Source organism: Manacus candei, unplaced genomic scaffold (genome assembly GCF_025592945.1).
Source record: "Manacus candei isolate 608988 ecotype Guabito, Panama unplaced genomic scaffold, ASM2559294v1 h1tg000088l, whole genome shotgun sequence".
NCBI classification, from domain to species: domain Eukaryota; kingdom Metazoa; phylum Chordata; class Aves; order Passeriformes; family Pipridae; genus Manacus; species Manacus candei.
The window spans coordinates 862,547-890,155 of record NW_026138136.1 but is presented as its reverse complement, the minus strand read 5'-3'; the positions used below and the strand labels follow the sequence as shown (position 1 = coordinate 890,155).

Here is a 27,609-nt window from a genome sequence, read left to right as displayed (position 1 = left end):
TTAATAGCAGCAACCCAGAAACTGATCGCAATCTTTACACTCTGGATAAAAATCAGTAAGCCTATTTCAACTGACTTAAATGTTTTAAAAGCAGAAGTGTTTTATTGTCTCCAAGACAAAAACATGGGAAAAAAATCAATATACAATACCAAACTCCAATGAAAATGCTTAATTGGTTCTAAACATTAGCATAGTAGGAACATGCTATTACATGATTTCTGCAACTACTAAAGTCAAGCTAATTTATCCTGTACTTAAAAAGTTAATACAGGAAATGCAAAATTCTTATTGCATTAGGAAAAAATTCTGAAATACTAAAATATTTATCCTTGATTTTCATGTTAATATGTAGTGTTATTAACAAAATTAGGAAAGTTGCCATTACTTGCGGCCCAGATTATGGGATATTACTGGAAAGGACCAAAATAGATAGCAAATGTAACCTATGACAGTGTGAGTATTCTGAAGAACACACTTGTTTTTATTTATGTGAGTTCCAGCATTTCTAGAAAGTTATTGAAAATATTGCTTCTCTGTATTAAAACTACCCATATAATACGTTAACTATTTGACTTTCAATTGACTAATTGTGATAAGCTAATGCAAAAAGAAGTATGGTATTACATCAAAAGTATACCTTTCTTGCAATAAGTTCCTTTAAATTCATCAAATGTTGCTGGTAATGCTCTATTTTGTTGCATTAAACAGCACAAATACTCCTTAATCAATGAATGCAAACTAGACAGTATTGTAAATGCCTTTCCAAATAGGTATAAACTAGGGTTGCATAGATACAAAAATAGATACTTTTAGATGAGTGGATGATACGATAAATCAGGAAAATCAGGTTTCACTCTTGGACTGGTATAGGCTCTTATCTTTCAAGAGAAAATTTCATTACCTATCCTTTTCAGGAAGAGAAATCAACAAATACAAGTATTAAAAAAAAAAAAAAACAAAAAGAAAGAAAAAGGAGAAGGCTGAGGAAAGGCTAGTGCAAAACAGCTTGTAACTTAGGTTTTCACTACTGCAAGAGTAAGTCTTAGCTTGTAAGAATTATTAAGAATTCAGCTAGAAAACAAACAAACAAACAAACAAAAAGAACAAAATCACTCTAATGTCCAGCTACCAGACAAGTTCTAGAGCTTTAACTGTGATAAAATCATTATAGTGACCCAGCTGGTATGGTCTTAAAAATGTCCAGCTGACATGGTTGATAGAGGAAAGAACTCACGTAAACTAAAACAGCTTCCACATCACTTAAAGTAAATACACATCAAGAAATGCTTCCACAATACAACTGCAGAAAAAAACACCTTCAACTGAAATAGTGAAACAAGCACAGAACATGTGCAGACCCAAAATGAAACCCACAAACAACTGTCAGACTGAATTAATAATACTCATTAAAAACAGAAATCTAAGTCACAGATCATACAATTGTTAGGGTTGGAAGGGAGCTCTGGAGATCATCTAGTCCAACACCCCTGCCAAGGCAGGGTCACCTCAAGCAGGTGACACAGGGACACATTCAGGTGAAGCTTCTTTAATCTCACAGAAAATACAGAAAATTGTAAGTCATATATAGGTATTTCTTACAAAGATAGAAAGATCTTTTTCTTAGAGAAAGACAAGAGGATGGTTAAGGATCCTCATATTAATACATCACGATTTTTTTTCTCCAAAATACCTTGACTTGAGGCATGGGGAGGAAGTAAAGTTATAGTCACTATTTCCTGGAACTGATCTTTCTCAAGTAACTTTAACTGAGAACTGATTTTGAGGTTATATCAAAACAGTCATTTTCCATCCCCTCACACACAGTTAAAGCACTCAGGCTTTACTTTTGGGCACATATTCTGTATTTTCCTGTGTTTTCCAAACAACTTGGAATTTGTTAAGGTAAACAAGTGTCAATCCTGCAGAAATATTTTGGACTTCCTGTTTTCAGGGAGAAGTGAAAATTAAAGCTCTGTTACCCACAGGGCGGGATTCTCAATAGCACATGCAAGTACCATTAGGGAAACCTAAGAACCAAAATATCATCTTCTAAACCTTCATCTGTCAAAAACTGTTCCATTTATATAAGGTAGACATTTGCAATACTTCTACTTGTTTTTTGGGGGGAATGAAGAGGATTATTGAGGGGGCAAGAGGAGGAGTCACAAACTTAATTCAGCTAAATATATATATATATAAAAATATAAATATATATAAAATATAAATACTTCAAAAGGGAAAGCTAAACACTCCATAAAGCCCACTAAAGACTTTTTCCCCATTTTTACTCAATTTATTGGGGGATGTTGTGGTGGGGAAAAGCATACTACCCTAGTGACTTGCTTACAAGAGAATATTAATGGAGTAAGTCAGAGAATTAAATTGTATAGAGCACTAACTGTTTCACTTTAAGTCCTTTGGTAGAACTGTTAGTATACTATAAACTCTTATCCTGGATAATCACAAAATAACTTTCTCACCTAAACAAATTTCATAATAAAAAAATTAAATCTACTTGCAAATTTATTACCTGGTTAACAGCACAACAATAAAACTCAAACAACATAAAAAAAGCTAACAATTAAGCTACTTAATTCAAGAGATGCTGAAGACAAACTGAAATGCAACAATATATAACTGCAGTACTAACTTCCAAGTAAAATCAAGAAAACTCATAGCATAAAGTTGAATGGCTGGCTGTACTGTAGTACAGCATACTATTCCAGCACACTGCTGTGGTGTGACACATTCTGCTTTGCTCAAAAAACCTCAACCACTTAAAATATCAGCATGCCTAAACTTAAACGAGTAATGTGTCTATGAAAAGTACAATTACTCCCTATATAGGTTTGTTTCATTCAAAACAATAATGTACATTGCAAGAAAATGTTGCAACTCAAACCAACACATGATGAATACCAGGAAAAGAAGTCATGATATACAATGATTCATTAATCAACAAGGCATAAAAGTATCCACAAATCTCTAAAAGAAGTTTATGGACCATGTTACACTTATGTCCCAACTGAAGGTCATAAGCAAATTTAATACTGATTATTAACAAAACTGATCCATCAGAGTCTTTGGAAACTTGGTTAATAATACTCATAAATAGCTCCCCTATGTTCAGCAGTGATGAAACTACAGGACACTGCACACAGTAAGAAATATTATCTAAAATTAATAAACTAACTGCTTTGTTGCACTTGGAGCTAGTACCTTGTTGAAGGTAGTTCACAACTGAGTTACTTGCTTCTGATGTCTTACTAAGAGTTCTCCAAACACAGGAAGTATTGTATTCCTGTGGAGTCTTGCCTGATGAGGAGAAACACTTTCCTGGGAGAGCTAATGGATGCAAACGCATCTCCCACATACAGGGGCAATATGGTCCTCCATTTTGGAACAGCATGAATGCAGTAAGTAATGAAAAAATATTTATAACTATTATCTAACTCCAGTTAGAAAGTTTCTCAATCACTTCCCAGAACTGAAAAAAGTGTATCTTTAGAAGTAAAATGGGATTTAAAGCAAAGCAAAGTCATCGTCATAATGAGTATGTCAAATGCAAGAAAAATACAGAAGACAGAATATGAATTTCTACTTAGTCTTTATTGAAATGACAGTGCAACTGAAGTGGTCTCAGCAGACTTGAACTATGGAAAACACTATCAGCTGCCTGGAAAATACATTAAAACTGTTGGTCAACTCTGTAATTGTATATTCAGCTGAAAGTTTGTCACTGTTGCTTTTTGCTGACCAATTCAGCATCACTGGTTAGATCAAACAACATTGTGTTTGTATGCCAAAACTACAATGTCTGTCTTTGCCGCAGTGTCAGTAACATAATATATCAGAAATAGCCATACACAGCAGTTTTCTATATCTCCTATACCTTTAACTTAATCAGACACAGTGTGACTCACGAATGTCTGAGATCATTTCTTTCTGCTTGTATGAGCTCAGGAAGGCCTCTTTAATTTATCACCAAATAAAGGCACAAATTGCTGGTGCTGGTGATTCTGGTATCAGCCTGCAGTTGCAAGAGGGAGACACACCTTTTGGTTCATATGACATTGTCTACTTTACGGCCTTGCTCTTTTTGACTAAATAATCTTTGATTGCTTCACAAAACTCTCTTAACTTCATCACCGGATCAGGCCAAACACTAAACGGTGTTTGTCTTTTCACTTGGCTTCATTTGACTTTTAGAAATCCGGATATAATGCTTCCTTCCATGAGTAAATACTTACAAGCTACCCGTGTTCATGTTTAGATTCATTGCATACATAAAAGTGAAATATAAAACTCAATGCCAGCCTGTATTTAAAAATAATTTTTGATGTCCCATACTAATGAAAACAGAGCATCACTGTAGAGAATGGACTGTTTGCGTGAATGACAATACAATACCTATGTGCATCCTGTGCAGTCAGAAAGGCTTGGCAAGAATTTATGACACAGACAAAAGAATTCTTTCAAGGACATGTACCAAAATAACATGAAGTTATGAGACAAAAAGACAGGACTAAGACTAGTCTGGAATGCCTTCCTCAAACTGGAATGGACAAAAATGAAATGCACTCAAAGTTGTAATCCTTCACTTCTTTTTTACCTCTGGACTTGATATTTGATAATTTAGGGAAAGAATTTGCCACTGCTAGATGAAATCTACAGAGTATTTACAACTTTAGAGGTATAGTCAGTGTAAGAATGAGTGTACCATCTGGCCAGAAGCTTGAGCTACCTTTTGGTTCGGGGCTTTTTTGGGGGTTTTTTGGGTTTTTTTTGGTAATTCTATCTTTTCACTGAAGAAGTGGTTTACTGATCACTTCTAAGTGTTTAGTTATGCTCTGTTTTGGAAAGTAAGACAGGACAAAGAAGAAAGACTATCGATCACAAGACAAGAGATTTAAAACCAACTCCAACTGGTTCACTGTGAAAAATGACATAAAAAAGTAGTACTTTCTAGCTGATATAAGGTTTACTTCAGATGTTCACTATCATTATAGAAAAGAAAAAAAATCACATGCAAAGGTCAGATTCTGTCACTATTATTCACATTAGGCACTCCCTTAACATGCCTCATGAAAAATTAAAGTCAAAATAATCTGACACATTATGGCAAAATGCCCTTTATCTAGCTCATACATCTATGAACAGACACTCCATTAACCATATTCAGGCTTTTAACTTTATTTTTAAAGACAATGCACTGGACACAATTCATTCATTCTTTTCCAGCAATTTTAAACTGATTTTAATTTATTGATATCAGACAAACTGTTCCTGACTTGTAATGGTGAAGGACTACACTAGATTCAAGTATTTATGTCTAAGGTTTAGGAAAATACTTCTTATTAGTCAGAGTACTTATCTGAGAAATGCTTTTAATTGAACAGATTGTAATTCTAGACCTAATAAAGTAAGCTTTCTCAGATGAACTAGACTGATGGTTATAAATGTTTAAATTATAACTCAAACACTCCTCCTACATTCTTCTGACCTAAAATGTTCAGCATAAAAGCAGTAAATACTGTCTGGTTGTTATTTTAGTCACTCTTAAAGTATTGATTTTACACTAAACATAAGGAAATTAAAACCTTAAGGTGAAACCAATGGTTTTTTACAAGTTTACAGCCAAGTCAGTAGAAGGTTTGTTTAAAATATCATTCATAGCACATATTGACATTATAATATAACTGCTAATGATCAAACACAGAGGAAAATATACGTGCACTTTACTACATACGTACATAAAAGAATATTATACATGACTGTTCTAAAATTGTATGTTTTAAGTGCTGTGATATTAAACATTTAATAATTTGGCAATTTTTTTCAAAGACAACTATTAAAATTAAGGGAGAAGAGGCCAAATGTCAGCTCTGCTGAACTCCTGCCTGGTCCTGCAGAGAAGGTATGTATGGGGAATGAGGACTAACCAGTTTCTTCTTTTTCCTGGACTAGATGAAGGTCAAATGTCTCCCACTGTAAGATAGCTATGTTCAGAGCTACTTAAGCTGAGGCCACCTGCAGCTAATGATTCTTGCTGATAAAAAATCCACTTGAATACTCCATCCTTCCTTTCACCCAACCCCTGACAACAAACGGCCAAGTTTTAGGAGGTATTCAGATTTATCTATTTCTGAGTAATTTCAGACAATGAGGAAAACCTTATCCACGCTCCCTTGTTTGTGCAGTCTGCTGCTCTATGGTACAAAGGCTGAAACAGCACAAGTTACGCAAAGCTTCACTCTGTGTCTGCTTGAGGTGAAGGGCATGGTTGCATATTAGTCTACAGAGCACAAGGAAACAGAGATACTGTGAACCACACCTGTACATCTTTACATCAACCGTAAATTTAGAGCTATTACCAAGAGTCATATCAGCCAGCTTATAGATCTCATTCAAATGAAGGCCGCAGTATTTACCCACAATCCTTACCACAAAAAATACTCTTTAAGAATAATATCCTTGACTAGTAGATAAGGGTATGAAATGGCATGGCTGCTAAGGACAGAATTTTAGATTTGGTGCTGCTGCTGACTACGTTTGCTACTGGGATTACAGAAGAGACTTTTTTATGGGATACTGCTATCAGCAGCAAGTTGTGCCAGCAGTAAGGGAAACACTCTGTTTCTTCTCTCTGAAATACGAGAACACATTTCTGTGCATGTTCCCCCACTTTACTCCTGACACACAACACAGCTACTTTTTTGACATGGAGCCCTACCCAGCATTTCCATTTCCTTTTGCCACATTATTAAAAGCAGTGCATATCACTACTAATACATGTCTCCACCACAGTAGAATAGGCGCAATTTACTTTAGAAAAGATGTCCTAAATTAGGGAAAGACTAGCCCTTTGGGAGGGACTGTGGGACTTGGCTGTGGGCCTTCAATTGACTCCCTGTCTAAGCCTGAAAGAGGCCTCATCCATGCATGTATGTTTGAACTGTGGGTCCAATACAATTTCAATGGGAAGCTGGACATTTACAAGGTAGTTAAGTATGTAACATGCTTACAGAATTGGACTTTAATTTCTTTTTAATTACCCCATTTCCTCTCTTTCTTGCTACGGATCTGAAATTATCTAGACTGTTTCTAAATTGTATAATATTGCTTCTCTACTCATGAAAAACACTAAAAATTTTTAAAAGGGAAGATTAGAAAGTCAAAGATACTCATGACAATTTCATAGGTTCCACTGTCAAAGCTTACTACTTCTGTACATCCAACCATTTATCTTAAGAGCCTTACTATTAGAATAATCTTACTACCTGATATTTATCAAGTTCATCACTGACCAGAATTTTGTTAACAAATGTGGGCATACACACACACACACAGTCACACACAAAGTAAAGTCATTTTGCAAAGCAGAAAGTTAATTTTCATTGTGCACTTAAGATAGGGAGTTGCTGTCTCAGTTTGATATGAAAGATACAGAGCATTTTCCTCAAACTTACAGCTACTCCTTTTTTTTCCCCCATATCACAATGAAGTTGCAATGAGTTAGTTTATCTGTGTAGTTTAGTTTATGAATTGCATTAATTAATAACTGCATTCTTTGAAAAATGTAACCAGCTCTTTAGCATCTGTCCCAACCTTTTCTCTGTCTCAAATGACACTAAAAAAGGAATAAAGCACACTTTTATCAGTAACGTTGCCTGTACTGTAGGAACATAAATGACAATTTGAAACCTCAGAACACTGATTGCAATTGTTCCCCAGCAGCAATAATAAAAACTGATTGTCTGGGTCAAAATTCCCAAATTGTCAGTGATGTTTAAATATTAGCCTGATTAGTCAATAATTTAAAAGTTACCAATAACACTAGTGCCTTGACTGTACTGCACTGTTGAGAAAAGTAAAGATGATGACATAAGGAGAAACAGAACACGTCACCTGACTCATCCACACCCCATCTTATCTGTGGTGAGGCCTCATTAATTTTAAATATAAATTGAAGAAAATTTTTTCAAGTACCACATACTGAATTGAACTGAATTTGTGCAAAAGCTGCTGCTGAAAAAACACAATGCTTGAGTAAGTTGTTCACAGAAAACAGACATATTTAAAAATATATCACTTGCCATATCTTTCTTTGGGCTTACGTGTCTATAAGAAATTTTGGAATTTTAAGTAAATAAGTCTTCCAGACAAAACACCTGGGAAGAAAAGGTTGTATTTGAGCATATTACATATTTGTTACATTTATTATGGCTTTAAACACTTATGGGATTTTGTATTTACTCCAAAATCAACAAGTATTTTTAAAACTGCACTTACGAGAAATCTAAACTTACTACATAAGTAATATGCAGTTTATTTATTTACAAAATAATTGTCTAAACTCCTCTTGTAACAAAATAAAAAATAAAATAATCCTAGAGGAGAAGAGGGTTTAAAGTGTGTTTAAAGACGGCATTATTTGGTGGGGGATCATAAATACTAATATCTCAGCTTCAATCACAAGTAATAGCACAAAATTACTGCAGAGTGAAATTATGATTACAATATTGTGATTTAGATTACATACATTCACACAGGAGTGAGACCTTTTCGCTTCTGCCTGCCATACCCAGACCCAAGAGCAAGGAAAGAGGGATGGGCCAGAGTCTTGAGACAACACTCCAGACTGTTATTGCTGCTTTTTCCTTCTTTAAGCAAAAAGAAGGGGTGGGATGGATGTTGTAACTCTTATGAGTGTCTCTTGAGAAAAAAAAATACTGCAACAGAAATTATGGTTACTTATCACCCTTAATTCCTGGTTGTACCAAAAAAACAAAATCTAACTTTTAAGATGAATTGCAGGTTAAATAATCAGCCTTTTAAATGTGTACTTAGCACTGTGGATAAATCTTACCCTGAAGATGATACGGTTCAAAATTCTAATAAAAGATGATATCTGAGATATAAAAATGAACAATAAAATCACATATTTTACCCTACAAAAACAATAAAAGCTAACTGCTCTGTAACATTTCAGTCAATAGAGCAATGCAATCAAATTTATAACTTTAGCAAGAAGGCTCAAGAAAGCCTGCATAAATTATTTCACGAAGTATTATAGTTAGAAACACTTGAAGAAGACTGTGAATAAACAGAAATAAAATTGATTAACTAAAGAAAATGATAACAAAGAAATATCAAGAATTAAATGCCAGGACATATCTCACAGATCTATGAAGGCAGTTGCAACATTTACCAAAGAGCAAGGCATCTTCATGCCCCCTTTGAAGGGCTCTGTGTGTCTCAGCATACAACACATAGAGCATTCAGGCTTATGAGCAGTGAGCAGGATTATGTGGGGTTGGAGAAACTTCTGCCCACCTCCCACTCTGTATCAGCACAAACACCTCTTCCTATCTCAGCATTCCAGAGAGGGTACTTCTTCCCCCCACATCTATTAACTAAATAAAGCAAATCGCTTCCAACAGTCTTTGCTCCGAAACGCAGAGGGCCCAGACCCCTCACTTCCCAGCTGCACAGCAGCTCGGCCAGAAGCAAACCCACTCTGACACAGGAGCCACAGCTACACTAACAAAATACTGTTCCTGGCTTCTTTGGGGATGATTAGTCAGGGCTGGCCCCCAGCACTGCACTTTGAAGTTCACATGCTCTGGTTTTAAAAGCTGGGATTCAGTCTCCACCGGAGCAGTGAAGGGGATTCCCAAGTGGAGCTGATTTGTACCGGGGCAGGAAGAGCTGACACACAGGTGCCTGCAGTCAGACTTGCCCCAAACGGCAATAACGCTGTAACACTCACACTAATGATCACCAGTGCAGTTCCATGCCCAAAGCAGAGCTATGCTGCTGGTTCTTGAGGAAATACTCTGCTACTTTAGGTTTTCCATAAATAGAGATACAGTGATTTTAATAATGCTGTTTTGTTTTTATACCCTGACTCAGATCTGAAATATGAAGTAATAATTTCTGGTTCATGTTAACCTTTTCCATGAAATATAAGCAAATGCTACCTTTTGTTGTAGGCACTCAGTGATTCTGCATCACACACAGTGCACATAAACAGATGTTTAGAGCAGCATTACCGCAAATGAATCCTGATCCTAACCTGATGGACCCTTTCATATCCTGTATCTGAAGATCAATCACAAAGCCTGGGGAGTACAAGTAGAATTTGAATTATAAGAGGTTTCTGGGCTCCTATTTTTCCTTACCATTTCACACAGGCATAAGGAGGGCACACAAGCACGTGTAATCATTCAGTGAGCTGTGGTCTCAAAATACCTCTTTTCTTCCTTATCCTTTAGTTTTATATCAAATTTGTGCGGGCAAAGTTCATAATAAACTAACTTTATTTACTCAGTGAATGATGTTTTAAGCAATGCAGTCTTCTCATGGTTAAGCAATGTAAAACAAATATATGGCTTCAATTCTGCATTGCTGGGTACTAAAAATTAATTACATTATGAATTAAGTAATAATTCCACAAAACCATTTGTTAAAATCAGCTAACAACATATCAATCATTATGTATGGTAATAACCAATTTTGGGGTGAAGGTGTTATAAAGCATAACAAATAGTTCATAGCAGTGATATTTAATTTTAAAAAAAATGAAATAAAGTGTTTGAAAAACCTTCTGTCACTAAGCTGCCATCCAGAGCTGTAGCCTGGAAGTCACTTACAGACACCATAGAGCCACAATGTCATTGGCACCTGGCTGTACTGAAAATTAAAAACATGAGACTAAAGGGGTAAAAGGGATGTAAAAATGCAGCCAGTCCATGCCACTGCTGAGTGCGTGCCATTTCATAGCCATAATTTAAAGAGATCAGAAGGGGGAAAAAAATGAAGCCCAATAAAAATGGAAAATGTTAGATTAATGACACAGTCATTAAAATAAAAAAGGTGGAGTTATATGAGGAATGGATCTTATTTGAGTTATTGAAATTAAACAAGTTATTGTAACAATCATTCTAAAAATCACATTTTACTAAGCGCAAAGAAGGAAGACAAAAAATAGAAATCTTCATGGGAATATTTCAAATTGTCAGTGGCTTTAAAAAAGTGATTTAAGATTTTGTCTTGTATCTTCTCTTTCAATTTTAGAATTTTAGTTGCCATATATTATAATGGTATTTTAGCTATAAAAGTAGTTTTCCACTCACTGTTCTCTTGCCTTTCAAGGAGACAAACAGTTTTTCTTTCCTCTAAATGAGCACAATAAAATGGGTAAGCTGTCTGGGGAGAAAGAACCCAGACAAACTGGTGGTATAAAGCTCAACAGAAAAATGTGGTACAGAGAAGAGGCGATCTAAAGCATGTTTACTGTATGCCATGCAATTTATTCTACTAGTCATGTTAGAATAAGAGTTTCTCACTGCTGAGTTATTGTTAGGTTTTGTTCAAAAGCAAACCTATTGTTACTGCTGTCCCTGATGCTGAACCTTAAAGAAAGCAGGGGAGAAAAATCTTCATGCAGAAATATATCATAAAAATAGTAATTCTGTAATAAATACTAGTTAAACAGGACATCTTAAAACCTGAGGCCAGATCCTGCTAATATACCCTACAAACCTGCTTATATAAGTTCCGTGTGTCTCTATATGTATTTTAGTAGACTAATTTTCAGCACCTCAGCAAGTATTCTTCCATCTTTTTGCAAACCTTCCTGATGTATCAATACAGTTATGAAAAGGTTGATATCCAGAGCCAGCTAAGTCAAAACCAGAATAAAAATGCAAACTACGGATGCATTTACAAGAACCAAAGCTTCACAAGATTTTCCCCTCCCTAGTTGATGTAGGCAAACCAACAGATTGTCTTTCTGTCAGGCAAACCCTGATGGAGATAAATGTAAAGGCTGGAGTGCACGCCTAATTTTTACACACAAGCTGCAACCAGACCATGGATTTATGCTTCAAGGCAACCAGATTTCTCCTTGTGCACTCTTACACACTGCTGTTGCACTCAGTCTATCTTGTTTAAATGCCTTTAAAACCAAACACAGGCTCTGCCCCCACCTCCGCTCCTACTAATTATATACTTTTTTGTTTGAAGAAGCAAGCCCTTTATTGCTCATAATTTCAGCTATCACTTGCTTGGGCACCTTCTACAGATCAATAGCACATAGTTAAGTGGATGAAAAGGCTAAATGTGATTGTCATTTGCAATTCAAGGTTGCGCAGTTCTCCCCCTCCCCAGCCCCCACCACCTTAAACTTTAAAAGTGCTGCACTTGGGTTTAATTTTAGAACACTAAATTCCTGTTGCAGGTATACAGTAGCTGCACATTCAAAGCTTTTTGTCTTAAATTAAATATCTGTCATTTTTTAAGGCCAGAATACTGGCATAGGTTATAATAAAAACTAGCGTCCAACCTGCAATTTTACAGATTCCATTGCTGGTGGCCATACATCTTTGATGGCAAAACTACATTGGTTGTAGCGCCATAAAATCAATAAATATTAACCTTTTCTGACACTTTCTGCACAGATGCTTTATCAGTCGCTGTCAGATGATAGAACAGTCAGTGATGTACTGTATTTTTCAGTTCAGAATCTATACCAAACTAAGAAATCAATGCAGATTAACAAGTCTTTAAATACAAAAATTGGCAATGAAATTTTGGTTCTATATGATAAAAATTAAACCAAATCATGATACTAAAGAACGATAAATTTATTACAGATACATCTAGCAACGTGTGAAATACAAATACAGTATTGTTATGGCAAAATAATGACAGCAATGAAATAAATTCAGTTTTATATTTCATATAAAACTGACATATCTACTACAGCTTATGGAATAAAAAATTTATCCAATTATACAAATCCTGTATCTCAATATTGTTTAGAAACTCACAGTCCTTACCTTGCTGAGAGATATCCATACCAGCTCAATACACTTAAAACTCTATTTCTAAACAATGTAAGCAAAAAAATAGAAGTTTACCAGAAAGCGAAAAGCCACGGTTTAAGTTATCTCCTACCCCGTATAACTGTAACAATAACCATGTTTAGATCTAAGCATCTTAGAAGCCTAAGGCCTTTAATTATTGGAAAACATCTTGCTGTTTACAATCCATACTGTAGCAGAGTACAGACTGAAAACTTGGATTGGTTTTATTTCTCCCTGTCCTGAGCACTGTAATTTCTTCTATATGACACTGTACTTGTTTACTAGAGCATTAGAAATTATGCTTACTTATGTGTCATTCAGGCGACATTTTTTATTAAAATATGAGTTAGTCAGATAACATGGCTTTTCCAAAACACTTCAGGCTTCCTAAAAACTACAACAGTATCTTAAAAGCTTAGGACACATATTCCAATATTTCTTCAAATATGGAATCTAGTAGTAAATCCTTGAACAACACTGGTAATATGGGTCTATTTACAGTAAGAAATTCTTGACAAATGAGGACTATAATTTGGCTGTATTCATCCTATACACCCAAAGTCTTTTAGAAGTTATCTGTAAATTTTAAATCTATTTTCATGTTTCTTTCTAACATTGCAGGTGGAGCAATGGTGTATGGGTAACAATTACCTTCTCTTCGAAATAAGAGACAGTATCTGAAATACTAAAGTAAATTAGTAAAACCTATTGAAAACACAGACATTAATGTTCCATCAATCTTTAGACATATATGCCCTGTGAAGCCAGTAGTAGGTACACAACAGTATTTGGAGAAACACGGAACCACTTTGAGAAATGTAATGTAATGCTATGCTATGCAAATGAAAGATAAATTCAAGTGTACTAGAAGCTTTATCAATATAAACTTTACAATTTAAACTGAAGTACAATTTTAAATTTACTGTTTCATTCTATAACATCTGTACTTGTGCATTAGCTAAGAGACCTACATCTGCCAATCAGCATCAGGAGCAATCATATTACAAATTCTATAAAAATTGGCAAAAATAACATTATTCAGCTCAGTTTACCTATTAATGCTAATATGAAAGAATCTGCATTTATTTTGAAAATCCTAGAAAATCTTAGGAAAAGGAAGAAAGAAATGGAAAAAAAGCTGAGAGTTTAAGCAAAGACAAAGCCTAGATGTCGACAAAATGAAAAAAAAAAATTAAAAAAAAAAAGAATATGTCTAAAAGCCTCCCATGTCCACTGGGGACATAAGATTAAAGCTTATTCCTGTGCATTGCACGGCAGACTCACCACAGAAAGAAGGTACTAACACTGTAGAGCGGGTGATCTTTAGGTTGTGAGCCACTTATGCACCAGTACAGCCACCTATTGAATTCTGCTTCATGAGTCTGAGTTGCCTTACATTAAAGCATACCCCCAAAATCAATCATTTTTTTTCCATTTTTTGGTGAGAAGGTGGCAACAAAATGAAGCACTTTCAGAATGAGGAGTCCTAGTCTCTCCATCAAAGTATCATTAGCTCTCTCTGCTTTCCTAAGATCCTAAGGAGCCTTATGCTGGTTATACCAACTTATAACCATTTACTCTGTGTACTTGCATACTTTGTTAGTATCCCAAACCTAACCAAATCTTTCTGCAATTGGTGTGTCTCTTCTATTCCTCTCTTTTTTTTTTTTTTGTTGCATATCAGTCCCCAGATATAGAAGTAGCTTTATTTAACAAAAAGGCTCAGTTTTTGGTTAATTCTAGAATTATTGCTTTTTATAATTTTAAAATTGATATCTCAAGACATTCCAAGAAATATATTTAATCAGTTGGTCTCTTCCATAGCTCAAAGGTTTGCAGGAAACAGCATATGCAACAAAAAAGCCCACACAACTACAACAGAGAACAGAGGATTGTGTTCCCATCTTAGCCCTACTGATTTATACTACAAGTAAGGCCGTACTGAACTACAGAAAACTGTGATTTCATGATTTTCATACGCTGATAAATCTCTGACTTCATATTTTCAGGATTTTTGCTTGAGTAGGTGGAAGCAAGCAAAAGCAGCTCAGAAAATTTTACTGACAATTTTGACAGTGGCTGAATTTGCTCAGAGGAAGGTGGATTACAAAAGAAAGGATCAACAACCCTTTACAACAGAATGCCCAATATCAGAATACTGAATACTATTGGAACAGTAACAATTTACAGATAAATCCTTACCATACAAGGCTAACTTGAGTTGACTTGAAGCAGCTTTATCCCACAGGCACTTTGTGGTTGTGACAGGCACCAATATGTGAGGACTCCAAATGTTTCACAATAGCTCCCCCTTTTTAATTTTACCTTACTCATACATTCTAGCAACTACTGAAACTATTTTACTAAGTGTACAATTGGTTGTTTAGTAACCCATAAGTTCAAATTGTTCAAATTCATTTCTGAATTTCAGATATATATGCCAAATCCAAAATGTTTGCCTAAAACCTTTTGATGGCTCTTGAGATAACTTGATAATCAGTTTTATCTTTCTTTGCTATCAACAGATGCTTTTATTTTATGTTTCCTCTAGATACTATTACTTCAAAGTAGGTCAATTCTTTTATATCTTCTAAAAACTGTTTTCTGAGAACTGCTATCTGCCATTACTTCTCTGACTTTGAATTAGAAGGACCGTTTTGGCAAGGTATGAAAGAGGTAGGGACCTAGTTTAATATAAAGTATGGTAGATATCTTAATGCCTTCTTTGTAAGAACATTATACACTGTAATCCCAAACACTATAGAGCAACCAACTCTCCTTTAGCAACAGTATAAGAACTACTAAACAAAAACTCTTCAATCAGCAATAATCTAAGTTTCTGAAATGTTATTTAAGAGGGATTGTGACAATCAACAACTAATCGTCTTTAAATACCTGAGAAGTCCTCTTAACTACACTGCAGAAATCTGTCCAGCAACCCTGTCTCTGGATGTTGGACACCTCCTGTATTTCCCACACCCAAGCAAGTGGACTTGCACCCTTTTAAACCAGTAATTTTAAACCTTTCATCCAGGCCTGTAGAGGCCGAACCAGTCATCTATATTGTCTGAAGCTTTCAGTAATGCTCAGGTTTCTATGCAATTTATATGAAAATTGTATTCATTTTAAGGTCCCTTTTTACTATCAGAGAAAATTTTATGAAAATCATACTGCAATGATTCAGAGAATAAAAACATCTGTATTAAATCTGCAGTGGTTACTTCAGTACAAACCATTTGTTTGACATTAGATATTGATGAGCATGCACTCTTTACAATAAATGCAAGACATGCATAAAATATCTTAAATTCAGAAGATGTACTTTCTGTCTTAGCATTTAGAAAAAGGGGTTCCCCCCTAACTGGCCCGTTGGGAGTTAAGAGATATGATATCTGTCTCCATGGCTTTTTGACACGATACAAGAATTATAGACAGCCGACATGAGGTGTATTTATATGAGATATAGTTTCATATTACGCTCTTATATGTTCACCAAGAAAGTGAAGCAATCTTTCTTCTGTGAGACTTCTACCTATCTTCATTTCCTTTAGTGCAAACAGTTATAGACAAGCTCCTCTTTGAACTGATAATTTTTTAGAGGTCATTCAGCCCATAATTTCAGGTCCTAGTCACTATCCTGATGGTCCTTCTTAGGAAATTGGACCCAGTGGGAACGTTTTTTCCTTCTGCTTAGTCTATGGGTCAGCATTTTCCTTCCCTTGTACTTCTTAATTCCCTTAAGTGGCAATTATTTAAGGTACAGTTAGAGAAGGTGCAATCTACATTCATCCAATAAAACCTAAATATTAAAAAGGACAGAAAAATCCAGCATGGTTACTAAGGATATATGGGAGAGCATTTAGCACTTGAAAGGTACCAAAGATCTGGTAAATGAAAAGATGGAAAAAATTATGAAGAACTATTTCAAGTAAAATAGAAATTAGAAGTACAAAAGAACATGTGCATCAGACAGAAAAGGCATCCTACTTACAAAGGTCAAGATTCAGGATGCCATGTCAAGAAATTAATGGAAAGTCGGTGCAGCATATACTGGATTAATGAAAGCAAACAAAAAGAAAGTACAAAAGAAATTTTAAAAATCAGTATGGAATTGCAATGATTTGTGTTCATCGAAGCAATTGTTGCTGAGGGCTCTTCTCCTCACTCATGACCCAAAGCAGTAAAGCAGTGAGCGCACAACTAACATTTTGATTCAGTCCTTCCATATTTATGTACTGGTTTTGGCTGAGGTAGTTAATTTCCTTCACAGTAACTGGAATGTTTTGGATTTGAGCTGGAAACAGTGTCAGTGACACAGGGATATTTTCGTTATTGACAGTGCTTACACAGTGTCGAGGCCTTTTCTGCTTTCTACCCAACCCCACCAGCGAGGAGGCTGGGGGTGCACAAGGAGTTGGGAGGTGACACAGCCAGGACAGCTGATCCCAACTGACCCAAGGGACATTCCATACCATATGGTGTCATGTTCAGCATGTAAAGTGGAGGGAAGAAGAAGTAACTGGGGGGATGTTTGGAGTACTGGCATTTGTCTTCCCAAGTCACTGTTACGCATCATGGAGCCCAGCTTTCCTGTAGATGGCTGAACACCTGCCTGCCCCTGGGAAGTGATGAATGAATTCCTTGTGTTGCTTAACCATTAAACTGTCTTTATCTCAATCCACAAGCTTTCTCACTTTTACCCTCCTGATTCTCTCTCCCATCCCTCCGTTGGGGGTGATTGGTACGTGGTACATAGTTGCTGGCTGGGGTTAAACCACAACTTCAATTATGAAATTATTTGTTATTATTTGTGCAGTAATGAAAATTTGTGTAGCAAGCAAATAATTATTTTGTGTAATTTACAAAAAAATTTAAAATTCAGACAATGACTTGCAAGCAGATTTACAAATATTAATCATTCAAGCTATTTATCAAGCGTACTTTTAGTGCAGCTTGTTGGGATGCTAGTAACATCTCACAGGAAGAAAAAATGTAAAGAGTCCTCTAAATAATGTATAGCCAGAGTGAAAAAGGCCAAGAGATGGTGGCATTACATAGGTAAAATACATTCTGCTATGTTTATTTGAAACATGGTATCCATAGGTCTTGGAAATACTGTTAGTTCAACTTTAGAAGTAAGGAAATAATTAGTCTATAATGGAGTTGCCACAGTGATTAATTTATTATTTAGGTTTATTTATAGATATTTATTATTTATATTTTCATATAAATCAAATTTATATAAAATTATTTATATAATAAATCAGCAATATATAATTATTTAAAGTTTAACATAAAATAAAATATTAAATATTTATGCATTATCTATTATATATATATGAAAATTCACAACACATTTTAAATCCAAATTTTAATTTTTTTTCTTCAAGTTGCATCTTACACTTTACATTTACTTTAATGAAAGTAAAAAATTAAGAGTTTTATATTTCTTAGAGCTCCAGCATAACTTCCCTGGATGATACACTAAGAGATCTACTCTCAAAAGGGCTGCTTCTGATAGGAAAGCAATTTAAATCTTCAGAGTATAGGACAATCTTGACGTAAGAACATCCTGAATTATTCCTAGATACTATACGCATTTATTTTTTATTCCTCCTATAAGGTTAATATCTTCCTTTTTGTTTGCTTGGAAAGTTTTCTTGATGACCCTCATATCCCATTTTTTGGTGTTTTTCTCAGAATTTTAATGTGCTGATTTTCCCATACTACTATTTCCTTTTATTATTTATATTTGCCATATACTATTATGCACATATATTTTCTGGCAGAATTAAATATTTTTGTCTTTCTAGATGGCTGTCGTGTCTTAAGGGCTTTCTTATACCTCTGCACTTAAATATTTCAGCCTTGCTTTAAAAGTTTTATGTTAGGATATCCTATTTTTAGCACTAAATAGGCAATAATATGTCTTATTCTTCATGAAGGATATTTTATCTATTAGTATAATGAAATAGTAGCTTGGAGTGAGATTACCTCCTTTTCATCGGTGAACCAGACATCCTTGCAGAGGCAACATGGACACCAGCAGAGATCCAGCATGTGACTACCAATGCAATGCAAGGAATTTGCAAAGCAGATGCCCATTTGAGGGTGTTTTGATGGCAGACACAAGGTTGGCATCAGGGCCTCACAGAAAATTTCAGAACTGATGAGGGTTTTGGCCCCTTCCAGATCAACCGAATGGCTCCCCACCTTGGAAACTAGAACGTCATAGGGAGGAACGACAGAAAAGGAGGCACACACTAACACCCAGAGTAAATGTTTAGACCTGGGCAAGAGATTCAAGCTGCTCAGGAGTAAAAGCTGAGCACAAAAAATTAGTCACTTTGTTACAAACTGATAGTTCTTCAGAAAGAAGTGACAACTGTTAGGGAATCACCAGCGCAGGGGGCCGTGGACAGAAAGGCATTAAACAGACTGCAGGGTTGTGACTACCTGGTATTGGTGCTACACACAATATGAAAACCCCTCGTGCGATAGCCCTGCACCTTATTGACGACTCTCTGATGGAAGAATGTCACAAAGCATGGCACCCCTTATACTTCTACTAATCAGAGGTACTCAGAGGTGTTCCAGACTTTGGTCTAGGCAATATTTTCCTTTTCATTTAAAACTATATTCCAAACACTTTTTTCTTTAGTGAGATTCAGCTGAGAATACCACTCACTTAAAGGATGTAACCAATATTAATAGTGGTGTGCTTTGAATATTAGATGACGTAATATTTGCATCAAAATATTTCAACACCTTCTTTCATGTCACTCAGCAGCAATATATGCTGATTGTTCAGGAAAAGCAACTAAGGAACTATGAAAGGAGTCCCTATGCTCTTCAACAGCAGCAGAAAAAGCTACATATTAGAAAAAAAAAAAAAAAAAAGAGAAAAAATACTTTCATGACCCCAATTTTTTTCTACATCACTTGCTACCTGGAAAGCACCAACTCTGATGCCATGACCACCCAGATAAAAATACTGGCTATGGAATCTCTGCTAGGCATACAATGCTTTCTAATAGAAGACAGCTATAAAAATAAACAAATTACTTAGGTTTTTTTAAAATGTAGATTAATTTTTCCTGAAACACAATAATACGTAATCTACATACGTTATAAGGAACCTGGCTTTTTCCTTTACAAACAGAAAATCATTTATACTAGGTTTTTATTTCAAGCACACACTAAAATTATTATTCTTCACAAAAGAGGAAAGGGAGTGTCTGCCAATCAACTTGACATGCTATTGAAAGACTGGCACTAATAGCTATGACAAGAGCAAACCTATTTGAAGCAGAGCTGCTGCTGCCTTTTTCTTTTTTTAAAGTATACCAGCCATCAAAAATAATGTTTTATCTGACTAGAAACCCAAGCAATATCGCTGCTGTAAAAGCTTGCACCTGATTTGCCTATATCTAGTAATGACAATTTTAATATTGTTTCAAATGACAGCATTTAAAGTGTTTTATTTAAACAGTGATAAAGACTAAGAACACTAACTATTCCAAGTAAAGTGTTAAATATGCTTGCACACAAAACTGTATATCCTTTATTTGGAGGCTTTACATCAGGTATGAATTACAAGTTTGCATAAGTACTCAACTGACTTGTATTTCCATTCCTTCCTTGATAAATAACATTTACTGATTTTATATTTTTGTAGTTTGATAAATTCAGAGAGCATAAGAGCAAACAGGCTTTTATTATTTAATTTTTCATATTTTTTTTCAACTCTATATTTCCTACTAAAGAATGAGAAGATGCAAAAGAAAGGATTAGAAAAAAAGAGAAACATTTAAAAGTAGAAAAGCACTAGGATACTAGTATAATTGCTATATTATCAGGTTCTGTGTGTCCAATTCACATTCTGAATAAGTCTGCAGTTTCCACTTGGTAATACAGTTATACTTTGATAAAATCACATAATAGATCACACCATAACTTTTAGCAATCAATTTTTCCTCTTAATAATTTGATAAATGTAGCTGTCAAGTGGGATAAAGATCACAATTTTATTTGGGATTAACTATTTGAACTTTCAGAATTCCATTCATGAATATTGCAACTGTTACAACTGATAGGATCACAATTTTGTCCCTTGTTGATGATGTAATCATGCTGCAGGTTGCTAGTACAGCCCTGTTTCTCAAAAGCTAAAGAAACGTGGCCTCTTGAAAAGTGCGATTAAAGTTTGCAAAAATACTTTTCAAGCACATATAAAAGAGACCTTAAAGTAAATTTTTCTCATTCTCACTGCTCTCTGGAAAGAACTAAAACATCCCCTAACTCTGTTTCCCTAATCTAAAAAAGAAAGATGTAAGATATGGGCCCAGTTTAGTGAATGGATGATTAATTGAACTGCCTTTTCATTGATTTCAGATTTCAGGAGCCAATAACACAGTACTGGAACTTCCAGGCAAAAGATCAGAATTTCATAACGACTCTTCAAACACATTAAACAAATAAATAAATGTATGTTCCAATGTATTTTATTAAGGGTTTAATGACATACCGTAAAGAAACAGTTTAGACAAGTGTATTACCACTCAGTCTCAAAGAGAATAAGATTTTAGCACTGATGACGGGAATGTTGTCTCTGAGAAAGAACACTTTGGGGGCTTTCCTCAGCTACTCCATTGCTATCACAACACCCAAACACTTTGGATTCACAAACACAGCCCTTACCAAGAGGCTGTAAATTAAAACTATTTGAAGATTTAAGAGCAGAAAGAACCAGTAGGTGATAGTTTGACTTCTGGTATATCAAAGCCCCACAAGTTTTGCAGTGAACCTAGCAACATTTGGCCCTCCTAAAACCAATTTTCCAGAAAGACATCCAGTCTTCTCAAGGCTCAAAGGAACAGAACAGGAATAATTTCTTCTGCTAGTTGCTGCCAGAGCTCAATTGACCTCATATTTAAGTGTTTGCACCTTGTTTCTCATTTCAATTTGTCTGACTACGCTTTCAGTAATTGATTTTACTTAGGCTTTTCTCAGCTAGACTAAGAGTAGCTCATGTCTGATATTTTCTCTCTGTGAAGCAACTCATACACTATAATCAAGTACCTATCTATCATTTGGTCATGAATTATGTAACTCTTCAAGAACACTAAGCGTTCAATCACCACGTAGGCAGTCAACTGCCAAAACACAGTCGTCACGATCTTTGTTCTGTGGATGCCCAACCCCAGAGGCACATATAATTTTCATGGAGGCACAGGCACACAAAACTGTACTTCCAAGCATTCTCCAAAACATGTCTGTGCAGCACAGGGAAGCAGCTTACTCTTTTAGTTCTGCCAGGATCCATAAGAGTAAGCAATCCTCCACCCCTACTCACAAGGCCCTGGGTGGTAGACTCTCCCAGAGCACACTGGATAATTTGAGTGCTTTGCAAGCATAGTATCACTATCAAAAAAAACCCAACCAAACAAAAACTTGCCAAGGAGTATAATGAATTGATCTGCCTCCACTGATCTTTTTTTTAAAGACTACCAAGAAAGACTTTATATGACTGCTACTTCTAAATTAAACATCACCGAATTTCTGTTCAATGTCTTAAGCAGTTCCCTTATCACATGGTTGACTGTTGTGAAGCCATTTTCAAACAAGACCATTGTGATTCAAACTGCATAGGCATTGCACCTGTTTTGCACATGAGGAAACCCAGACAAAAAGCAAGACCATTACATCTTTTGCTCATTGAAAAACTGGGTTATTCTGATTTCCTAGAGTAGTGTTCATTCTTGGAGATCATCTTCACTTTTTACAGTGCAGCATGGAAATAACAATATTGAAAAAAACCCCAGTATCATCACATAACTTTCAACATTATCACAAAACCAATAATGAGCAAACTGTTCCTCTTCTCTCTGAAGAGGTTTTTGCCTTATGACTAGTTTAGTATCCACAGAAGACCACTATGCACACTGTGAGGTGCCGTGGGCTCTGCAGCTATTGTAATAATGGAGATGTTCAGCCATAGATATTACACTGTTCAGACATAAATAATGCATCATAATAGTATCATAATGTTTATAAGACAAGAGCTCCTAAATGATGAACATTTAGTTCAAACTGAAATTATCACTACCAAGTGATGCTGCTCCAATGCAGACAAAGCACTGAGAAAGACAGCTCGAGAACTGAGCCCTGGCGAGTTCTACCGCAGGTACGGGCTCTTCCCCTGTACCACTCGTCAAAGTATTCAGGCTCAGTCCAACTCAGTATTGCAATGTAGCATCAGTTGGAAGAAAAAACATATCCAAGACTTTTGGAAACTCAATACATACAAGAATCAACCAAAAGATTTCTTCAGCTTGCTTTGAGACTTGCAATACAGACAAGCCCACAGTGAGCAACTCAGAATTTTTTTGTTATCAAATAATCTCATTTTTAGAAAAATCACTAAATTGAGAGTCACCAACATGATATGACAATTCACTCTTTTATTGTATTCATCTTCCATTTGTAATGACATATTTTCAGATTTGCACATCGATAACGAGAATATACATGAACAGCTTCAACTGGAACCAAATTTCTATGACTAAAACATTAACTGCAAGATTCCTGAGCTTGCTAGTAAGCCCACTTCTGTTCTTAGAACAGCAATAAGATCTATCATAATTTTAAATGTGATTTTAAAAAGAAAATAAAGTAACACTAGGGAGAATGGATTAACAGCCTCTGGATTTCTGGTTTTTTTTCAAATAAAATTTCAATTTTAACACAGTCCTTGAGAAAATAGGTCAGAGAATATGAAGAAATAGGCACAAAGCTCTTACAGAATGACACACAATGACACTTTAAAAAACAGATTTGATGATTTGTATAAAAAATTAGAGGTTAAATGCATAAACTGGTTTTTGAAGTATGATCTAGCAAATTCAATCTACAGTTTTATGTGCAGATGCATATATTTCTGTAGGCTTGTATGCATTAAAGTCCTCTTGTTCAAATGCAGCACAGTTTAAAAGTTAAAGACAAAAGTATAATCTAGACTGTTATTGTTTTAAAACATATAAGGTTTATAAGGAATATAGTTGTATTGTTACAACTCTATGACAAAGAGAACCTATAGCAAAAAGAGGAAAGAAAGTCTGAAGACCTGTTTTTGTGGCATTTCCATATATCAATTTCTCACACTATATAGAGTCTGAAAGGTGCAGAGCAGAAGTTCTGAAACACCTTTCAATTACAGTATCAGCCTTACTCATGTAGAAGCCAACTTGTTTTGCCTCCCACCTTCCACAGCCTCTCCCTTAGAAATGCAGCTTCTTCAAGCTCCTTACTACCACTGAACCCATAAATGCATATAGTGGCTGCCAAAGAAAGCTAAACAATACCTAATATTACAGTATTATATTATAAAGAGCATTAACTTTGAATTAGAAGTCCAATTGTCAATCTTAATTTCATAGATGAGAAACAGACTTGACTTTTACTCCCAGCCACATTCTAAAGGTATCCCACAGCTCCATTCCTGGTGACGAGTTTCTGACTGTCCTGCAAAGTAGCTGGAGTTGTTGTCTGTCTCTTTACCAGCGATCAGACTTTATTTCTATCTGCTCAAAGTAGCAAAAGGTTTGGCTTTCCTGTTACAAAGTAGTATTAGAACACAAAAGACAGACAAATATGTTTAAGTTAAAAAAATCAATCTTGTATGACACTTTCACACTCCTATCATCCTAAAGGGTTGTATGTCGTGTTGTAGATTCTCCGTGGGTGCAGCCAATGACCAATAAGTCATCAGTAACCGCGAACCAGCCACAGAACAAATCTCATTTTTATAAGGGATGTTAGCCAGGGCACAGGAGTTGTCCTTCATTCCTCTAAAATTCTTCTCTAAAACTTTTAACTCTCAGATGTCCAGCAGTCAGAAATGGATTGAAAAGAAGAAAAGAAATTCCCTTTAATTTAAGTCTGATATGAATACACAGTTATCACCTAGGTTCCTCTTTACTTGTGTTTCTTCTTGAAAGGAAAATACAGCATTTATTTTAGCAACGGTATTATGCAAACAATATTTCAACACTTTTATTGTATACCAATTCTAGGCTAGCCTGGCAATAATTAGGTGACAATCAGTTCTTGCTAGTGCTAATATATTTCTACAGTACCCTATTTAGTGCAAGGGGATTTCTACAGCATAAAAATGAATGTATAGAAATGAGATACCATTAGTATACAACACATTGATGACTATTTTCCTATGTTACCAAGACAAGCAAGTCGAATAGTTTTAACCGCAGCATGCTGCAATGAACAATTATTTTACCCAGATATGGTCTTGAACAAATAACATGAAAACGTACACAAACATTTGTAATTTTGGGATGTTAGTGATTCTGCCAGTGTTATAGCTCTCTGTATTATGTCTGTCTATCCGTCTACTGAAAGTATTTGATTTTTTCATATTAAGCGGGATTATTGTAGTAAAAATCCAAGAGTGTCTGCATTTAAGCTTCTGAGTTGAATATGCTTCAGTGAGAACTATGGTGAAATGTGATCAGTTTTCTGACCTATTTTGAAATTGGTATTCCGCCAACTGGCATTTTGTTTGCACATCCAGATATTATCCACCATATGCTGACATGACATGATGATTGGTTCCAAAATGAAGTGGAATACTTGGCAAATAGAAATATATGGTACAAATAATACACTGTCTCTAGTCAGGAAAGCAAGTAGTCATTTTGAAAAGACGGAGAGGTTTTAAAATAACTAGTTTGCACACGCTGCACAGAACTGAACGAAAGCTCTTCACGTTGTGTTTTCTATGGGTATGAGGGTTTCAAAAACTGAGATCAATTCCTTACAGAAGAAGATTAAAATCTGACACAGGAGTACTAATAGTAGTAATTCAGTGGAAGATTAATTTGCATCTCAGGAAGAATTTGGCCCACATAGCTTCTTCCTCCTCTGGATTCCCCAACTCCTTCTTCTCACCATCTGTTCTTTTTTCCCACTGCTCTGACTTGTCTTCCCACCCAGTGATGTCTAAGTTATCTGCTTCTCCCGAGTTAAGATCACATTTCATTCAAGCTGCAGCCTAATTTTGTATTATTTCTTCTAACCTCCTGCCATTGAACTCTTATTTTTCTCCTAACTGTATGTTTCCATTAAACTTCTGCCTTCTACTCAGAACTGTAGAACCTGTAAAAAAACCCAAACCGATGAAAAACCTTGTTCCCAAACAGAAAACACTCCAATTTTCTTCTTTGAATTCCTTTTTCAAAAGCAATAGTTTTGTTTTGCATTCCTCCAGTGACTTCTGTGTGTGCTCTCTAATGCAAAGCCTGAAAACATATATCTAAGTTATTGATTGATCTCTGCTGTTCTATCTTTAATGCCAAACACTGTCTACTTTTTTGTAATAAAATCTAAGAATGTTTAAAGTACATTAATTTGTCACTGTATTTCCTGTGTAATTTTGTTTTTCTGTTCTTGGGGGAACAGTGTGACTAGAGGGACTTAAAACAAATGTTAAAAAAATATTTTTTTATAAAAGTTCAACTACATTTCAAAAGGAAGCATCTAAATAGCACGCACTTCTGATGTTTATTTATTGAACTGCAAGCTTTGCTTGTGAAACATGAATGGATTTCAGTGCTTAATACATAACCTTCAACCCTAGTGAAAACTTGAAGAGGATTAAGCCCATTTTAAATCCTGTTCTTCTTCAGAATAAATGATAATAACAGAATAAATGATAATAACATAACTTCTCATTTTCTTATTACAGTCATTTAAACATGCACATATAGAAAAGACAAGAATTTGTAAGCAAAGAGAGGAATGACCTTACCAGCATGCAAGTATGCCAGATCAGGATTTTCAATGTCTGGGTGTAGTTCTTTCAAGTGGTTACGAAACTCCACAGGGATATTGGTTCCATAGTCACATTTAGGACAGTTATACATTTTTACTCCTTCATGCTTTCCTGTATGCAAGATGTGTTTACGGATATTTTCTGCACAGTTAGACCTAAAAAGCAATGAAAAAAAAGAAAAACATAGTATAATTTATTTCCTACTAGTGGTTCAAATAAAAGCTAGTGTTATAACAGAAAATCAGTTCTTAATAGTCATTCTTCATTATCTGCACAATATTTGCATCCTCTCGCATAAATATTGTCCTTTTCATGAAAGCTCCCAAAACTGTTTCAGGTTAACTGAACATTACATCTGAACCAGAAGTATTAAAAAATGTTTGATTTTTTTACATTTACAGAAGTCTTAAAATTTCTATTTTTCTCATGGTAGTCAGTGATGAAATTAAACAAAAGTCTTTAACTTAGCAAAACTGAAATACACAAATGCCTATAACAGTCCCAACAGAGCTCACATGAACCTTTCCTACACAATTCCTAGATTCCACAGGAGTTGCTGTGAATGATTTTTCTAAGTATGTTCCACCAACTCTCATGTCACGCTATGAACTCTTCCTAGGAAAAAGAATTGAGTTGTTCAAGTTTATATCTCTTTGAAAATACACATGGATTCTGATACATCTTAAATACAGTTTTTGTGAAAGCAGTGGAGTTTTCATGCACAGAAGTCAGAATACGTAGACAATTAGTTTAATGCATTTTAAAGAAATATTTCTAATGATATTTGTAAAAAAAAGGGAATAGAAAAAGATTTTACATTTCTTCATGAAGAGATCCATATGGGAGTATTTTTTAATTTCCAGTCTTTAAAATGTTGCAGTCTCATTA

General features: G+C 35.2%; 1 protein-coding gene across 3 annotated transcripts in view; it reads right to left on the bottom strand.

Moving 5' to 3' along the window:
* The window catches only part of ZNF407 (zinc finger protein 407), a 333,549-nt gene that overhangs the window by 71,154 nt on the left and 234,786 nt on the right, over positions 1–27,609 (bottom strand). For all 3 annotated transcript variants that reach the window (XM_051812661.1, XM_051812663.1, XM_051812662.1), the window contains exon 8: positions 26,698–26,876. In XM_051812661.1, coding sequence (XP_051668621.1) covers positions 26,698–26,876 — 179 coding nt within the window. The remainder of the gene's footprint in view (positions 1–26,697; positions 26,877–27,609) is intronic.